The 19,623-nt window shown below is 51.8% G+C and overlaps 1 protein-coding gene across 13 annotated transcripts in view; it reads right to left on the reverse strand.

Annotated features, from left to right (window-relative positions):
• B3GNTL1 (UDP-GlcNAc:betaGal beta-1,3-N-acetylglucosaminyltransferase like 1) overlaps positions 1-19,623 on the reverse strand; it is a 130,291-nt gene that overhangs the window by 57,220 nt on the left and 53,448 nt on the right. For all 13 annotated transcript variants that reach the window (XM_044938750.1, XM_044938751.1, XM_044938752.1 and 10 more), the window contains exon 6: positions 17,406-17,501. In XM_044938750.1, coding sequence (XP_044794685.1) covers positions 17,406-17,501 — 96 coding nt within the window. The remainder of the gene's footprint in view (positions 1-17,405; positions 17,502-19,623) is intronic.

Below are 19,623 nucleotides of genomic sequence, written 5' to 3' on the forward strand. Positions count from 1 at the left end.
ACCCCCCACACGTGTCCCCAGTAAGGACACCGGCCCAGAGGTGTCTGGGGTCCCACAAACCCCACATCCAGGATGAGGGCTCTGAATGCAGATTTATGGAGCAGCTGCTAGCCAAGAGGCAAAGATGTGGACCTATTTCCTCCAGTTTCATGGCTGAGTCGTCACAGCAGCAGGACCCAGTGAACCCTCCTCGGGTCAGTCGTGTTGTTTGTGGACTGCATACTGGCCCCCAAAGGGACAGTCACCCAGGGCCCAGAGCAGGCCTCCCCGGTCCCGCCAGCCCCAGTGCCCGCATGCGCAGTGGGCACTGCTGTGTTATCCATGGTGTCTTGCTCCATGAGGTGGGGCCTGTCCACCTTGGCATTTGACCTCCAGACTGAACCCTTGGAAACCTCCATGTCCGGGAAATGTTTTCCACTTGCAGCTCCAGTGCTGGGCTGGAGGAATGATGGAAAGAATCATTCGAAGTTCCAGAGAGATTTGCCAGCAGCTCTTTCAAAAAAGGCACCAAGGTTTCCAGCATGTGAATACGCAACAGCTAATGAGGACGCTGCTGGGAAATGTTCTCATGGGTGGCTGGTTCAAGGAGTCCAAGGGTCAGGTCTCCGCAGCTGATCTGCAACGGATGGCCATCTCATAGGCCCTGAGGGGCCTGAATCAGTCTGAATCACTGAACTTTCTGGAATTATTGCAGGACAGATGACCACAGGCTCGGGCACCCCTTCACTCACAAACCATCACACGAAAACTGGCTACATATGGCCCAGGGAAGCCATCGGATTCATCAACCCTTCTCGCCCATGCTCAACCATCACCATTTTATTTCTCTGAGTTGTTCCAGCACCAGGAATGAGGAACGAGGCCCATCCGCTAAATCTGAATCTAGGGCGGAACTGGATGGAGGGTGGAATTAATAGATTTCAGACAGGCCTTAAAATCTGAAATCCTAATCAGAGAGAACAGGGAGAGAAGGCCCACATCCATTCACAGATATGTGGTCAGTGCTTCCCCTGTGACTAAAACACTAAAAAGTCACTTATTAAATGGAATTAAGCAAGAAAACACTACAGCCTACCATGGGCACACTTTTTAAAGTATTTTGAGTAGAAAATTGATACTCGTTTTATATAAAACTGACTTGACATGAGAATGAAATGCAGAACGCTTGGGTTCCCCCTGAAATGAGAGAGAAACAAAGGGTTTACAGCAGGTTTAGAAGCAGCTCTGTGTTTGAGACCGTGTCGACCACGACACCCCACGTGTCCTCACACGTCTCTGCACTCTGTGGCCTTGTGGCCTCGTGGCCTCATGACGTCCCCCTCGGGGTGGGGTGGGGGGCTCTGTCAACATGCCTCCAGCACAGACAACACAGAGCATATGCATGTCCGTCCACACGGGTGATGCTGAACCGAGACGCCATAGCCAAGAGCTCTCTGTGGGCAGTTCTGTCCATAGGATGCCCAAGCAGGGCCAGCGGCTTTGTTCACACACATGCACACTCATCCCATGTGGATGGGGCCCAATTTACCGCACTTCCTGGTTCCAGAAACACCTGCTGAGCCACTTCCGATGTTGTCGTAGTGGAGGAAAGGTGTTGGTGGCTGGACTGGTTTTCTCTGCAGGAGAGTCTGGCCCGGCGACCGGGCACACGCTGCCCCGGCCAGCTGCCAGCCCACCTGGGGGCCCAGCTGCTGCAGAATCCCTCATCTTGCTCCCAACTTGGGGGTAGATGTGGGCGGGCAGCACCATGTGCCCCCCTCGACTGCGAGCAGCCAGTGTTGGCCCTGAGCCGCTCTGATCTCCCGGGGCCTGGTGCTGCCGTCTGCGCAGCGCTCGTCCAGCCCAGGTCTGGCCAGGAGGCGCCTCTGACTCAGACCCCATCCCTTGTGTCTGAGGTGCCAGTCATCGCACAGGGCAGTTAGCAAGCCTGGCGCCACCCGGACTCCCATGGCAGGGCAGGGGTGCCCATCCTGCGGTGCCCTGGCACCATGGCATCCAGCGGTGTCCTGCTCGCCAGGGGCTCAGCGATTGCCCAGTGGGTGAGTGGGTGAGCTTGAGGGGCAGGACTGACCGGAGGGAATCCAGCTTGTGCCTGTGCTCTGCTCACACGCGTGCAGGCACACACGGCTGCAGGCATCCACTGTGACGGGAAAGGAGTGAGTGGACGCTGTCTGGGGCTGAGCGCGCCAAGGGAGCCCCATCTGCGTGGGCATAGGTGGACGCGGCGCCCTGGGCAGGACACACACACTTGTTTCAACTGGGGTCCCCAGAGTGGAGCAGCCCAGTGCCTGTTGGGTATGCCTCACTGTCCCACCCTCGGCTCTGCAGGCCCTCGGCCAGCAGAGACCACACGATGAGGCCACGAGGGGCTGGAGGTCCCATAAATCCTTCCAGGTCAGACTCATGCTGACCCATAGCGGCGGGAGGCCTGGGAGAGTCTCCAGGCCAGTGAGAGGGGCGGGCTCCACAGGGGAACATGGCCTGCACCAAGGCTGTGAAAAGGCCCTAAATTTGGGGATAAGGAGCAGCAGATGGGTAACAGGGCAGCAGCCAGGACCCCCAGACGCCAGCTTCCCACAGAGGTGAGAGGAAGGAAAGCCTGAGCGAGGGGCCAGCAGCACTGCCACAGCTCCGGCCGCTCGCAGCTCTGCCTGTGGGGACCTTACTTGTGCCGGCTGGGCCCTTGGGTGTGGGGACGCCGCGGGCCGTGGGGCCTCAGCACGCCTCGGCTGCCCCCAGACCAGGGGCTGTGGCCACACAATACCAACTGGCACCACCAGGAAGTTACGTGCTGCCCTGACAGCCACCCCCCCTTAGCCTTACGGCTCATGTGTCAACCATATTCTTGGGTGGCCTTGACGAGCACACAGCCCAGCACTTGACACGGCTCCTTCACACAGCCGACGCCAGGGATCCTGTGTCAGTGGAGGGAGCGAGGACCAGGAGGACCCCCACCCCTGGTCTCCCTGGAATGGGGGCCAAGGGCACTGCGCAGCCTGAGGCTGGCTCTGCCCTGAGCTCCCATGTGGCCCTGCTGGCTGCCGGCCACCCAGCACTGGGTTGGTGATAATGATAAAAAGGACAATGTCAGGAAAAGCCTGTCTGTCATTATTTGAGGAAATTGTTAAACTAACTCCTTTTGTTGATAATGGGCAACAACAAGGAAGAATTATCCTTTTCATGACATTAAGCTCAAGCTTGCCCCTTGGGGGAACTGCCCTTCAGAGGAACATGAACTTGTCCTCCAGAAATGCCAAGGGTACTCTGTGTCCCTGGAGGTGGCAAAGCTGGGGGACCTCCGATGTGGGGGGCACGGAAGTGCCATCCCTCCAGCTGGGTGTGGGTTCATGGTCCAGCACCCCCGTGGGCCTGGCAGGGGCTGGCCTCGGGCCGGCTTCTCCCCTGCCATGTCTGTATGGTCTCAAGCTCTGCTTTGCGGAACCCAACCCAAATCATTCATGCCTGTGCGTCCTAGGCAGGAGAGGACGGTGGGTGCCCAGGAGGTGAGCAAGGATCAGGAGTGGTGGAGGGAGGGTGGAGAGACGTTTGTTCTGGGGTGCTGCTGGCAGAGATGGGGGCACCCAAGAGCCTCTTGATGACAGTGAAAGAGAAGAGTCAAAAAGGAGAGAAGGAGGGAAAGTGCAAAAAGGAGAGAGGGAGGGAAAGGGCAAAAAGGAGAGAGGGAGGGAAAGAGCAGAAAGGAGAGAGGGAGGAAAAGGGCAAAAAGGAGAGAGATAGGGAGGGAGGGAAAGGCTGCATTTGGACTCCCCCTCTGGGACTGGTCATCGCAGGAGGATCTTCTTGGCTCTGTGCTTTGATCTCCAAATTCACATTTCAACCTCCCCTTGGGGGAGGGAAGGAGGGAAGTTTTTTCTGAATGTGCAACAAAGCCTCCATCCAGAGCGGGCTTTGCAGGGCAGCCCCCACCCCCCGCCCCAACCCAACACGGAGAATTCCTTAACACCCAATTTACAAGGAATCATTTCAGATTATACTTAATCATCGAGAGCAGAACACCTATAATTTTGGGGGGGGGGTTGCTCCTTCCCAGACATTTCTTAAAGCTTCATACTTTCTCTGTCTTATCGACCCCCGCCTGCCCCAATCCTATCTGAACAAGACAGAACAGTTTCCAAAGCATTTCGTAATGTTTCTCTCGATCTACAAAGAACAAAGCGAGAGGCCTCTGTCCCCACCTGCCACTCCCAGGGCAGCTCTCGACCTTCATGCCTCTCACTGAGCGTTGTTGGGGCTGCGAACCCCCAAACCCCGAGGGGCAGGCTGTTTCTTGGGGCTGCACTTGCTGCTCCTCACTCTCACCTCTTTCCTCTTTCTTTCTCACCTTTTCACCTCTTTCTCACGTTTTGGTGAACTGGCTTCTCCTCCAGGAAACCTCTCATCCTGAATGACCTGAACCATGCCTGGGGGCTCCAACGGAAAGGGCTGCAGACCTCCTCACTGTGGCCTGGCTGTGCCTGGCGTCCTGCTGAAGGTCATCTGACTCAGTCCCGGCACCGGGTGTGGAGACAGTCACCGTGCTGGGGACTCAGACCCGCTGGTGCTCCAGCAGGGCCAGCAGGCGGCCTCCTAGCTCTTGGCTTCCTCTCTTCCTTCTCCAATCAAGACCCATGGAAATCAAGTGCAATTCTTAAGCAATTTTATGATGAATTCCCTGGGTTGTTTTTTTTTTTTTAACAATCAAAGGTAGAATTAAAAACAAACAAGAGAAGCCAAATTAGAAAAAAACCTTCCTTAAAATGAATGTCCAGAAGACACCTGACTTTTTACCCTAAATCATTAAACATTTCTTCTTTTAAAGAGACACATATTTGATTCAAGTAGTCTAAAATATAATGACCCCCCCAAGAGTCAGTTTTTGGAAAAAAAGAAATATGTGGGGTTTTGCACAACAGGGCTAGGAGAAGGTACGCCAACACTCGACCCTGCACACTTGGACTTGAGCACATGTTCTCCCAAAGAAGATACACAAATGGCCAATAAACACACAAAAAAGATGCTCAACATCACTGATCATTAGGGATCTACCAATCAGAACCATGAGATACCACCTTATACCTGTGAAAATGGCTACTATAAAAAAGTAGACAAAAACAAAAAATGAAACCAGAAAACTGTAAGTAATGACGAGGATGTAGAGAAACTGGAACTCTCTTATATTGCTGGCGGGAATATAAAACACTGCGGCTGCCATTCTTCAAAATGTTAACCATGTAACTATCCTGCAATCCTACTCCTGGGTATATACCCCAGAGAATCAGAAACAGGGACTGAAGCAGAGTAGGGCAGTGTTCACAGCAGCATTAGCCACAAAAGCCAGAAGGTGGAAATAACCCAGTGGCCCTCAAAACATGAATGGACACACAAAACGTGGTATATGATGGATTATTACTTAGTAAGAAAAAGGCATGAAATTGTGACAGACACAGGCACTGCCACCACCCTACACTGCCTGAAGGCAGAATGGGAACAAAACATAAAACAGGACAAAGAAAAGATAGAAGAAAGTACAAGTTCGGCGGCCGCTTCTTTTGGTCCCATCAGAACAAGGCAATTATTTTCAAAATTCAAAGAGAAGTTGGCTCGTCATGATGGTTTCTTTCAAGCTTTCTTTCGTTCCCGCTTCCAACAGCCACCCATGATTTCAGACTAGCAACAGCTGAGGGGTTGCGTCCTGCCTGTGCCTTAATACTCACATGAAGCCTTGGACACACCTGAGAATACGCTGGCTTTCCACTGGATCTGAGCCCCCGGGGAGCTACAGCAAAGGAACTATGAGGACAATCTCCCTGTTTGCTTCAAGGGTCCCCGCCTGCTGTCATTCTCCAGACCAGCCTACATCTGACTCCAACGAGCAGTTTATCTTCATTCTTTACCTCCAATAAATCGCATGTGGAAACGGCCACTCAACACAGAGCTGACACCCAAGATGGCTTCCTTCTTAATGAGGAGACCAGGATAAGAATAAATCACATATTCGTGGGACCAGGAGTTTCACCAGCACATTCTAGCCAGTACCAGGGTGGGCTTGGCTCGGTCCATCACCTTCCTGCTCCCGGGCGGGGGCTGGCTTGCTCCAGATCATCCCTTTAGTCAATTAAATGACTCACACACACACACACACACAAGAGCCGTGGTGGTCTTTCCTTTCCCCTGGGACTGTCCTATCCCTGTTCTGTAGTGACAGAAGTGCAATTATCAGATGACTGTGCAGTGTGGGTGCAAGAGCCCCAGCAGAGGGCGCTCGGGCCGCGAGGAGGGAGCTGACCCACGGGCAGCAGCGGCAGCGGCAGACCTCGTGGCTGACCACACACCACCTGGGAACACAAACGCACCTCGCCAGCGAACTGCTCAGAGGCGCCCCATGAGGTGCCCGGTGAAGCTGCACACCTGGCGGGGTGTGGACCTGCGTCTTGGCTGCTTCTCACAGGTTGAAGGGGAGCGGTTCCCTCCCACCCACTCCTGCCTCCATCCCTCCATCCCCCCAAAGAAGAGACGCAGCTGGCTTCGCCCCCTGTTCTCCCACCTGTGCCAGGTGGCTGGACCCTCTCTGCCCTCCTCACCCACAAGGAGGGCCCTGGCCCACCCACTGCCCTCTGTCCAGGGGTCCCAGCGAGTGGCCTTTGTCTCCAGCATGTGGGAAGTCATTTAGTTGGTTTTCAGTGATATTTTTACAAGTACATTCTTCACCTCGCCTCTACTTTGTATTTCTATGGGGACTGCATGCCTCCCCCTGGACCATAAAGTTTGTCTTCAGGGAAGAGCTCTCTTTACTTGAGGAGGGGTGAGCATGTGAAAGAAGAGTTTTTCCCTAGATGACCAGAAGCTGTTGTGAACAGATGAGGCCAGCACCCTCTGCGGGATGAGACCTGTTTGAGACAACAGGTCCTGTCTGCAACCTCAGGACACATCTCAGTGATTTTCTTGGACCTTCAAGGATGACGTTCACTCAGTACGCAGACACCGGAAGCCCCTGAACTCAAGTGGTACCTGAAGTGAAGGTGGCAGCTGGAACTCAGGGCCGAACAGCACCCCTGCTCTCATACCCAAGTATGAGTCACAGTCTGTTCCCAAACACAGCAGATTCACAACCAACCGGAGGATCAAACCTCTCCACAGTGGAGCCAAACCGCAACCCCTGCCACACAAAGGCAGCAGCAGTGGCCGTGGTTCCCAGAGGACCAATGAGCTCCTCTGGCTCATGTCTGGATGAGAAAAGGCAAGTTTTCAAGGGGCAGAAGGACCCAGGTGGGGGGACAAGGGACACAACGCTTCTGGTCACTAGGCCACTGCAGGTGTCCTGCTGTGAACATAGGTCATGTGTGCAGGTGGGGACGGTCCCAGCTGAAGAGAAGCAGAATGGCCTATTAGTTCATTAGGAAAACGAAGGAACACACACAGGTGAGCGGGAGGTGAGCATACAGGTGGGGGGTAGGTGAGCACACAGGTTAAGGGGGAAGTAAGCACCTAGGTGAGGGGAGGTGAGCACACAGGTGAGGGGGAGGTGAGCACCTAGGTGAGGGGAGGTGAGCACACAGGTGAGGGGAGGTGAGCACACAGGTAAGGGGGAAGTGAGAACCTAGGTGAGGGGGAGGTGAGCACACAGGTGAGGGGGAGGTGAGCACACAGGTGAGGGGAGGTGAGCACACAGGTGAGGGGAGGTGAGCACACAGGTGAGAGTGCAGATGGTGACTCCCCAGGGGCATCAAGTTTATAGCAGATTCCCTTTCATCCATTTTTGTCTCATACTGTCACTGCGGCTTCTGGTTCTGATGTGTCACCAAATGTCCTCTATAATCTAGTAATCTAGTTTCTGATTTAGATAATCTAGCTTCTTGGAACTTTGTGAAGCAGAAGAAGGCTCAGGGTCACACTGTTCTGGGTCCTGGCAGTTTGCTTTCGCACTCTCCCCTCGTTTTGCCACCAACCGAAAGTACCTTTTGCAAAAAGACATTCTACGCAGCTCATACAAGTTAAAAACTGATTCCAGTGTGCCTCGGGGAGTTTACAGCACAAACCGAAACATTCCCTAAGCTCCTGGCCATACTTTGTCCTGAATGAGTCCACCCTTGGTTCTCAAGAAAAGCATGTGAAAAGGTATAGGTTCGGATGGACACTTCTTAACGCTTTTGGTGCTTAAAACATACAAAATCAAAGATGATAGACTTACAATGAGCTCAGTTTTTATTTAGAAAGGAGAAACTCTTGAGTTAAAGAAAATGAAGCATTTAATGAAATTTATAGACCTCATTAGTTATATCTTACCAGGAAGTGATACGAATTCTTCTTAGAGAAAAAGAGCAAAGTTTATATGACTCATTTCCAGATTCCTGTGGTTTATTATCCTTATTTCTAAATTCTAATTTGTTGGAAGACTATCTTTAGACAGATAACAAATTTTCCAGTATTCTGACATTTTAACACCCACATAGCAACAAGAATAAACTTTGATGTGAAATCCAAAACCTATGGCTTCTGGATTTAATAAAGACACAGACTTTAATACAAAGTTTCCCTTCTCGATAGTATGTTTTAGAGAAAGTGGGTAAGTAACCACTTTTCTAACAGTGGTAAAAGTTGCTAGTGGACTGTGGCTCTACTATGTATAACATAGATGCCACATTCTGATACTCCTTTTAAAGAAGAAAATGAATAAAAATGGTACAGCTTAATCTGTTTTGAAATGTGTACTTTTAAAATTTCATGTACGTTAACTGATTAGAATGACGTAAACACCACTGAGATGTGAAGGACAAAATTTCAAGGGAAAGACACACTGAGCTGAATGAATATGTGACCCGGGTGGGTTCAAACAGCCTGGTTGTAGAGACCCTGCTTGGATGACAGGAAAGGTCTTCCAAAGCAGCTATGACAGAGCAGATGCGAGCAGGCTCATGGGAGGCCTGGCCCCATGGGCAGGCAAGAATCCCTGCGACCCCAAGTCCACTGCAAACCCTGTCTTCTCAGTTAGCTGAAGTTACCTTCATTTAGTTCTGCTAAATATCTTCTAACCCGTGGGTCACACAGATGGTTGGTCCTGGAGTCCAGGAGCTGCTGCTAACTCTCACATTTTCCCAATAATAATGAAACTGAGCACTGGCTGGAGGGGTGACAGAGGCTGGGGCCTCTGGGGCAGCGACCCGTTGGGGGAACCCATTCCAGCAAGGACTCAGGGAGCAGGACACCAGTGCTTTCTTACCAGGGCTGCTGTTGACCTGCAGTGTGGCCTGAGCCCTGGACCTCAGGCCCGCCCGCCCTGCTCCCCTGCAGCGCTGACCCCACAGGGTAAGCCTCTGCCCTGCTGCCCTCCCCCAGGGTGGAGACACCCGCCTCCCCGCCTCCCCACCCTGACTCTCAGCCGCTCAACAGCATCCTATCAAACTCTCTTACTCTTCCCAGGTCAAGAGAGAAGGATCACGTGGCTCCCACACAGATCACCGAGGTTCCCACTTTGGTCAGCCCCATCCGGGGAAGGGAGGTGGAAGTCGGGTCAGGAAGCTGGGAGGTGGTGCTGGTGACCAAGGCAGATGTCCTGGAGTGGGGCTGCTGGCTGCGGAGCTGACCGCCTCGGAGTGTAAACTGAGGAACGCGATGTCGACAGTGAATATTTGGCAGTGGAGACACTGAAGCTGCCTGGGCCCTAGGGTCTCCTGTGGGTGAGGAACAGCACGCAGCCTTGGGACCCAGCACTCACATTGGGACCTTCATGGGTGTGAGCAGCAGAATCTGAAGAGGGGGGCCTGGGCACACTGTCCAGGGAAAGAGGAGGGGCTGGCTTGCGCATGAGACCCAGCAGCGAGGGGGTCACCCAAGGGCATTCACTGCAGCAAGAGGGTAGGATGATGTATTCTCTGCACTTTTGTAGACCTGGAATATTTTAATTTTTAAAAAAGTTTTCCTTTTTCTATTTTTTTTAAAGAAAATGTATGTGCAATAGCAAGTAAGAGGAGATGGTTGGGGGCTGCTCTTGTTAGGGGAGGGGTGACCAGAGTAAAGGGTGGCCTGGGCCCCTCTGTGAACAACCAGAGCATCACACACCCAAGCGGCCTGCTGCGCCAGGTACCAGGCTGGATATAACCCGCTGGGGACCCAGGGTGAGCCCGGCAGCCTCGGGAGACGGAGACGAGGGCACAGAGCGTGCAGTCGGGATGTCAAAGGTACCAGATTAGAATAAAAACAGGTACTTCCTGCTGCTGCGTTTCTCCTTCTGCATTCGAGAGGTAATCTGCCTCAACTGATGTGTTTCTATTTCCCTGTTCTTCTTGGCGCCTTTATGCTCCTTTGCTGTTGCGCCTTCATTCAAGCACTTGTTTAGTTGCTCAGTAGTGTCTGACCCTTTTGTGACCCCATGGACTGTAGCCCCCCAGGCTCCTCTGTCCGTGTGATTTCCCAGGAAAGAATACTGGAGTGGGTTTCCATTTCCTTCTCAGGGGGTCTTCCCAACCCAGGGATCAAGCTCGTGTCTCCTGCACTGGCAGGAGGGTTCCTACCCACTGAGCCGCCAAGGAAGCCCCCTTCAAGCACTGGGAACCGGTTCCGTGTGTTCACCCCTGTCACATCTCCTGGCGCACACACCTCCTTGCCTCTCCCTCGTTTTCCTTTCTCCCTGAGTGTGGAAATACACATGCTCCTTGAGTGTGAAGCACTTTTCCTGTCTCCCCACTCCTGCCTGGGCTTCTTCTGGCCCATGTTAGAGACCTGCTTCCTAGATCTTCTATCTTCTTCCTCTTCAATTTGCTTCTTAATTTTATGGAGTGTCTTCCAGTACATTTCTGAGAAGGACACAAATATTTTTCAGGAGCAAAGATTTTGAATCCTTACATGAAAAAGTCCTAGTTGTATATTCACACAACTGACAATTTGGTTAGGCTTTGAATTCAACATTCAAAATCATTTCTGTGAGAATTCTGAAATCTGTGTCCTGGTGTTTTACAGATTCCACTGCAGTTGTTGAGAAATCCAAGACCAAATTTGTTCCTGCCATTCTTCTCTCCCTGGGCAAGGTCTTCTCATCTCCTGGGCAAGATACTCAAGGGCCCTTTTAATCTGACTGCCCATATCTTTGGTTCTAGCAAAGTTATTCCTAGCTAATTTACTCTCCTGCACTTAAAAAGAAATCTTACTACGCTGGATTGTGCTGTGTCAACTCAGCAAGAGCTGGGCACCAGACATCTCAGTGGGAATCCAGGTTAGAGCCAGACTAGAGCGGAACCTGCCTGCGGTTGGGATAGAAGGAAGGAGGACCATCATCCCTGAGTTACGGTGGTTAGGCAGCAGTGATGGGGGTGATACATGAAAGGTTCCCCACCTACGCAATGTGGGTGGATATTCATGTTCTTCAGGGACAGAGCACCTGTGCTCAGGACCCTTCGGACCCCCTCTCCATGCACCTGTTCACCTGCCTTTTTCATTGTATCCATGATTGTAAACTGTAAGTGTAAATGAATGTTTCTCTGAGTTCTGTGAGTGGCTGGAGCAAATTAACCAACAGAGGAGGGGGTCGGTGGGAACCCTGATTTATAGTCAGTCAGGTGACAGCCTGGACTTGTGACTGGGCTGAAGTGAGGCAGTCTCGTGAGGCAGAGCTCTTAATCTGTGGGGTCTGACACTGTCTCCAGGCAGATGGAGTCAGAATTGAGTGAAACTGTAGGACACTGACTCAGTGTCTGCTCAGGATGGAAGAACTGCTCAGTGTTTGAAAAAACACATAGAGGAAAAGGCAAAGAACTAGAGTAACAAAACTTTGAAAAAGAAGAATGAAGTTGGAAGCCCCAGACTAACTGATCTCAAACTTCCTCCATAGCTGCAGTGACCAGGACAGTGCGGCCATGGAGTGATAGACAGATCAACACCACAGAATGGCCTGGAAACACACCCACACAAGCACAGCCAACCTGTCTCTGACAAGGTCCAACAGCAAGTCTATGAGGAAGCTAGTATTCTCAACAAAAATGGTGTAGAAGCACTTGAACATTTGTAAGCAAGAAAGAAAGAAAGAACGGAGAGCCTGGATCCAAAGCTCAGTTCTTTTGCAAAAAAACAACTTAAAATGAATCATAGCTCTAAATGTAAAATGTAAAATTATAAAACTTCAGGAGAAAATCTTTGTGACCATTGGTTACATAAAGCATCTTGAGACATTGGTACCCAAAGCACAATCTATTTAAAAAGTAGATGAGTTGAACTTCACCAGAATTAAAAACTTGGACTCTGTGAAGGGCTCTGTTAAGTAGATGAAAGAAAAGCCATAGATGAGGAGAAAGTACTTGCAAAACTGACACCCAACAAAGGACTTTTGTCCACAAGGAAACTCAAACCCAACAGTAAGAAAACAAATAGTCCAATAAGAAAATGGGCAAAAGATCATGAAAAGCCCCGTTAGGGAAACACAAGGCAGTGCACTGATGAGACAGGCTGGAGCGGCCTGCAGGAACCTGACAACACAAGTGCTGGGAGGGGGCGGCGCAGCTGCTCGGGCAGCCTCGCACGGGCTTCAGTTGGAGCACAGCCGCATAATCCAACCCTTGTGCTCATCTCAGGAAGTGGAACCTGTCCATGAGGGTCACGGCAGCCCTTCTAGCAACAGCCCCACGACCGGCATGTTGCAGCAACAAGAGGAACGAATTGTTATCTCCAAGGCATCAAGTGGAATGACAAAGTCACAGTTCCATTAATGTAACTGTCTCATATGACAAGATTCCAGTGAAGCGGACAGATAAGGTGTTGTCAGGGTCAGTTTCTCCGGGGTGTCAGTTTCTCTGGGGTGAAGGATAGTTCCATACCCTGACTGTGGCAGGGGTTGTGATGATGCAGAAGTGTGATGGAATTCCATACACTCCACACCCCGCAAGAATGTGTGCACTCCGAGCAGGGTTGTACCAACATGCATCTTCTGGTTTGAACACCATACTATGGGTGTGAGACATCAAGGATGGGGATCCGGGTGAAGGGCACACAGGACTCTATTTCTGAAACTTTTATGTGAGTCAATGCAGTGTTTAAATTGGGCAGACTTCGTAAAATGACTCTACGATCTATAGGGAAGCAGTTTTTCTAAGCAGGAATAATATTCTCAAAGAGTTTCATCAAAAATATTCAGGCATGTGTTATAAATGCACATTTCCAGAGCCACTAAATCAGAAACTATGGAAGTAGATGAGGAATCTGCATTGTTTTCAAGTTCTTGAGCTATTTTATGATCAAACAAGTTTGGGGAGCACTGGTTTAGGTAGAGACTATACTTACGGAGGCAGAGGTAAACTTTAATCATCTAGAAATTTTGCTTGTCTAGAGTCCTTGGATGCTAGATAAAGTGAGAGCTTGTACATTAGCACTGACAGGTGGGCTGTACATTTTTCTCATTCATGTTCAGGATGCTCAGATACTGCAGGGAAATGGTAGCTGGGTGACACCCTCCCTGTTGAACACACGGGGCCATGAATGAGAGGAGAGGCTGTACAGGAGGCGGGCCATTCTCTTTGGTGCAGCGCTTGTCCACATACCACTGTGTCCTGTGGGCCCAGGCCAAGGGGACCACAGGGGGCTGTGGAGGAGCCAGGGAGGGTGTCCAAATGCTACGGATTGAACTGTGTCCCCCAAAGTCCACTGCAGCCCTAACCCCCCACCCCGAAACCGTATTCAGAGATGAGGCTTTTGAAGAGGTAATTAAGGTTAAATGAGGTCATAAGGGTGGGGCCCTGATCCAAGAGTCATTGGGAGTGAGTAAGCACAGAGAAGGAGGGCCATGAGAGGGCTCAGGGAGGAGACGACCATCAGCACGCCAAGGAAAGAGGCCTTAGGAGGAACCACCTGCCGCTCCTTGACCTCGAACGTCCAGCCTCCAGACTGTGAGGAACAGATGTCTGTTGTATGTGCCGTGGCAGTGTGAGTGGGCTAAGACACCAAGGAAGCACAGACCCCCGAGAGAGGAGCAAGGGGAGCTGGGAGCAGGTGTGGAGGCTGAGGACCAGGTGGGGCTGGGATGAGGGATGCATCTCACACCCACACCTGCTGTCTTCCTTGCGCTGTGAACCTGAGCACCTACTCCAGGCAGCCAGAGCTGATCACAGCTACCCATGCAAGCTGCCCTGACCCCCAACCTCTCCTTGGAGCTGCCAGGACCCTCCAGGGGCAGCCTCTGAGGCAGGGATGTGGTCTGGCCCTGCCTCCCCTTCTCCCCACCACAACCCCATCCAGGAGGTGCAGGTCTGTTGGGAACAGCCTCTCACTGAAGGTGTAAAGTGGGCACTGCCTGAAACAGGTGGCACAGGCTGGCACAGGCCCCAGGCCATTGGTCCAGGCTACGTTTGGAATTAGCAGAACATTAATTTTATGGTACTCTGGTTTATTGGAACTCATTGGAAAAGACCCTGATGCTGGGCAAGATGGAAGGCAGGAGAAGGGGATGACAGAGGCTGAGATGGTTGGATGGCATCACTGACTCGATGGACATGAGTTTGAGCAAGCTCTGGGAGTTGGTGATGGACTGGCATGCTGCAGTCCAAGGGGTTGCATAGAGTCGGACATGACTGAGCAATTGAATTGAACTCTGATTTAACATTGTCCTTGGTATCTAATCAGACATTCAAGTAGACACACAAATATCAAATCAGTAAGTATGACCGAGCCCCTTTGCTGTTTACCTGGAACTATCACAATGTTGTGAATTGGCTATACTTCAATACAAAATAAAAAGTTAAAAACAAAAAATCAAACCAAAGTACGTTGCTCCCCACCTCACAAATGTGACTCAGTTTAGACTATGAACAAAGACCCTAAAGAGTGCTGGTGATTCCTGCGACTGTAACAGTTGAGAAATGGCTTAAACAGAGATACCTGCTTTCACTCTGAGAAACCTTATTCTTTAATTTCCCCTAACTTCCTAAAGAGAAACGCTGCTGAGGAAGATCCTCCCTTAATTATTTCTATGACGCTTAACAGTTAAGTCTGCCCTGGGCTCAGAACTCGTCATTCTGGCTGAGAGTGTGCTGCATGTAAATTATACCCTCAGTATTCAGTCACATAGTTTCCGCGTGACTCAGGTTCTCCCAGAGAATCCAGCACACGGCAGAAGCCGACTCAGCAGTTTCTCTCACGAGGCCACCTCCCCACTGACTCACCGACCCTTGAAGGCTCAGGGTTGAGATGAGCGTGTCCAGAGACCCCTTGCAAGTGCAGAGTTCCACATCTGAGGGCGCTAAAGCAGGGGACCCTGGGGCTGACCGCCGGCCAACACTCTCACACGCAATGGGACATTTTAATTTCCCAGTTAGGATATGAAAGCTCTTACTAGCTCTCCGCTGAAGTGGCTGTGATTCTTGGTTCTAAAACCAGCAGTGCGTGTGCTGGGAAAGCATCTGCAAAAGGGCAGGCACATCCCAGAACCGTGACCCGCGGGCTGGACGTGCTCCACGGACGGAAGGACCGGGGTGGCGCCAGGAGTCCCAGGCCCGGTGCTCACTCTCCATGCACCAGTAATGGTTTGCAAATTCATATCCAAATGCCAGCTGAGATGCAAGGTGATGCAAGTGTGCGCCCAGAGCCCTCGGCTTCCTGACTCTGGATGCTCAGGTCACAACCTGGAGGATAGAAGACTCCGTCCTCTTCAGAGACCTGAAGCTGCCGTGGACTCAGAGCTCCACCAGCTCACACATCCCTCAGAGGGGAAGGACAGCCTCCCAACAGCTCTGCAACAACCAGGCGCTCAGTGTGGCTGTGGGTGAACCAGGACCGCCCAGTGCAGACAGGACAGAGCTGCCCCTGTCCTGCGTGACTGTCAACATCAACCCAAGTGCTCCCACCACTACCAGAGACCCTGCCGGCTCCTGGGAGACGCACGCTGGCTCTCCTCCTGCCCTCACGGCTGGAGTAGCAGCAGGAAAACCACTGAGCCTCCCGGCACCCTCGCCACCTTCCCCGGTTACTAGTGCATCTATTATCACCAGCTGTTCTGAGTGCACCACCCGCGGCCACTGGGCCACTCCTGGAATAGTCATCTCTAAAAAGTTCATTTGGAAAAGTAAATCCAAATGCAAAAGAACTTTTTATGTGTGTGGACCAGCATGAATGGCACAGAACCTAAAAGCTGGTGAAGCAGCTTTGGTAACAGAAGCAACAGGCAAACCCAAAACTAAAGAAGAAAGGGTAAAGAACTCAGATCATCCAGAGAACTATGTGAAATAGCCCACAAGAGGGACGTGGTGGTCCCAGGCACCATTCAACTCTCAGGGTTTCTTCAGCATCACTTTGAGTTCAGCAAACAGAACGCTTGATGCCAGAATTATAAGCGGCTCTAATTTCAGAAGCCGATTATCATTATAAATCACTCCATTATACTGAGATTTCAGTTTTCAAAACTCAGAGTTTAGAAAAAAGCACTTCATCATATAGCAGGATCGCAAGGAATCGCAATGTGGGACAGACCCCAGCACCTCACTGCGAGGAGAACGTTTCCACGCCTCCTACAGCTTCTTCCTGGTTGGGCTTTGGGGGGCTGCTCCCCACTCTGACGTGGCCCAGCCCCTGAGGAACACATTTCTCCCGCCCTGGGGGATTAGGTCCTGGGAAGGACTTGTCCAGCAAGATGGGGCCTGAAGCGTCTGCTGTCGGTGGGGCAGCCAGGGCCAGACCAGGAGGCAAACAGAACAGGCCTGGGCCCATCCCCAAGAGACCAGGGCAACTTTAGGTCTCTGTTTTGGGGTAACTTGCTACAGAGCTTAAAGTGGGTGCTGACACGTTGAGGCAGTGGCTTGTTTTCAAAGCTGGACGAAGAGAGAATATTTGGTTCTCATCCTCACTTAACACCTCATCATGTGGTCAGTTCGCAGGATTCCCTCGACGTCCCATGGACTTTAGGACACCCCCCAGGCTGAGACCTTGAGACCCTTATTGACCTCTTCCTCCAGCGCCCTGCCCTGTCGTGGTTTCTAGTCTGACCTCAGCCTACACCCATTTCCAGCTCCGTGGACTTCTGTTACCTGCCCATCCGGTCCACCTCCTGCACAGCGCATCTCAGCTCATTCCCCAGACCCGGGCCCCCTCCAGCTGCTCTGCTCAGGGGTGGCCCTGCTCCACTAGAAACTCAGACCTTTCCTGGATACCTCCACCCCTGCAGCTGCTCAGCACTGCCCAGGCCCCCACCTCCTGCCCTCTGCCTCCATCCACCTCAGCCCGTGTGACCGGGCTGCATGGGTCCTGCTCCCTGGTCTTGAGCCAGACCCTCCACACTTGCCTCCTGGCTCCAGCTCTTCCCAGGCCAGGCTCCTGTGAAACGCTCTTCCCCCTCCTCCAGGCAGCGCCTACCAGGACGGTGCTTGGCACCCAGGAGGCAGCAGGCACAGGTGCTGAGAGCACAGAAACTCCCTCCCATCCCCAGACGGCAGACATACCTGGGTGAGCAGCTGGTCGGGCGCCAGCTGGTTGATCCACCGCGTGTACCGCTCGGTGGAACTGGGGGGCTCCCTCGTCACTTGACAACCGATAATCTGTGAAACAATAACAAACAGGACTTAAAGCCATGCAGCCTTGGGGGCAGCCCCGTGTTTTGCTAACTTTCTCCATTCAGCTTCTAAATAAACAAAAGCTGCAGCCCTAACAGCCCATCGCCCCCGCCGGCTCCCTCTGTCTAGGCTGCCACAGCAGCCCCCACCGTGATGCCATCAGACAGGCACTCCGCCCCAGGAAGAATCCATGCTAGCTGCCATCTAAATCCTCTCCCGTACCCTGCCGGATTACTTCTCACCCCTCCTTCTGCTCTTGGTTCTGGAACCTGGCCCTGCCTCCTCCTGGCCATGGACACCATCCCCTCCCCACAGCTTCGCAGGCTGACTCCCAGCACCCAACACCTAGGGAAGCCCCCCTGCATGCTCTCCTCGGGTATCTGCTTGCAGTGCATTTAAACACCCTTAAGACTGCTCAGAGGTAAAGGGTCCAGCCCTCCCGTCAGTGAGGCAGCCTTGGAGGGAGGCTGGCCCCTCCCGCAGATATCAGGGGTCCTGATGCTCAGAGACCAGCAGCCCAAGGGCTCAGACGCAGAGAATGGGCTGGTTTCCGAGGGAGGAGCCCCTCGCAGCGCAGGAGGAGGCCTTTCTCCCCCTTTCTGGCCAGGGGAGGGCAGCTGGGGTGTCCGAGGATGGCAGAAAGCCTGCCCCTGGGTGAGGGTCCTATGAGGCTCTCACAGGCTGGCTGACCTTGGAAGATGACACTAACCTCTGATCCCAGGCTTTGTCTTCCCCACCTTCCCGACCATCAGGTAACAGTGAGGAAGGTCAAGGGTGGCTGGCTGACTTATGTCACTGCCTAAGTCTCCTTATTGAGAAATGCACAAAAGTCACCTCATGAGTTTCTTAAAACTTGCTCTAATATACACAACACTTACACATGGTGATTAATTTATATTAATTCAGTTATGCTACTCAAGAGTTTTCAGAAGGTTTTTGTCTGCTTTGCTTGAATTTTGTTGCTGTGGTTGTGTTGTGTGATGCTGTTATACATACACACATCTCCATTCATTTTCAGATTCTTTTCCCATACAGGTTATTATAGAATACTGAGTAGAGTTCCCTGTGCTATACAGTAGGTCCTTGTTTGTTGTGGTTTTTTAATCTGTTCTTGACAGAGAGAGAGAAATGGTAGATTTGCATGTAGCAGTAAGAAATAACACACACAGATCCCATGTGTATTATTACTTGGTTTCCTCTAATGGTAACATCTTGAAAAACCATCACTTGGCTTCCACTGGGCTCAGGGACACTGGGCGTTTCCACGGCCACAGGGGCCTCTCCTGGTGCCTTTATGGCTGCTTCCCGCCCCCCCAACCACCCACACCCACCCCACCCGCCCTGCCCCGTGCCCACACTGCTAGCTCGAGGCCACAAACCTGCTGCTTCAATGCAGTAATTCTTTCAAGAACGCTGCAAAAATGCAATCACATTGTGTGTAGCCTTTAGCAATTGGGTGATTCCCTGGAGATTTGTTCCCTTTTTTTTTTTTTTTGGCTGAAAAATACTCCACAGCTTAACCCTCTACAGGACACCTGGGCTATTTCCAGTTTGAAGCTGTTACTATTATTCTGCTACACTCATGTAGGGGCTTTTGTGTGAACAGAAGTCTTCGTTTCTCTGGGATGAACGCCCAGGAGTGTGACTGCGGGGCGTACAGTAGTTTCATTCCCTGAGCACCACTTCCATCCCCACAACAGCACGTGTGACCAGTTTCCCCGCGTCCTCGCCATGTGTCTTGGTCTAGCTTTTCCAACAGGTGTATGCGGTGACTCGCACTTTTAACACGCATCCCCAGTGGCTCGTGAGGCTGAACCTCCTTTCGGGGGCTTATTTCTCATCTGCCTGACCCTCCAGAGAAGTGTCTTTCATCCATTTCCTGATTAGGATAAAACACACTTGGCCATAGGTGTGTATTTTTTTTACATATTACTGAATTCTTTGAACCTTTTATGTATTTCTCCTAAAAGCACATACTAAACACAGTTACAAATCAGAACAGCTCTTGAATGAGCAGCTTGCCCAGTGCGAGGCTGCAGGACTGAAGTGACCAAGGCATATATTTTTAACTGTCTATTCCATCTGTTTTCTGGTATCGTTGACACTG

The sequence above is a fragment of the Bubalus bubalis genome, chromosome 3 (genome assembly GCF_019923935.1).
Source record: "Bubalus bubalis isolate 160015118507 breed Murrah chromosome 3, NDDB_SH_1, whole genome shotgun sequence".
NCBI lineage: Eukaryota > Metazoa > Chordata > Mammalia > Artiodactyla > Bovidae > Bubalus > Bubalus bubalis.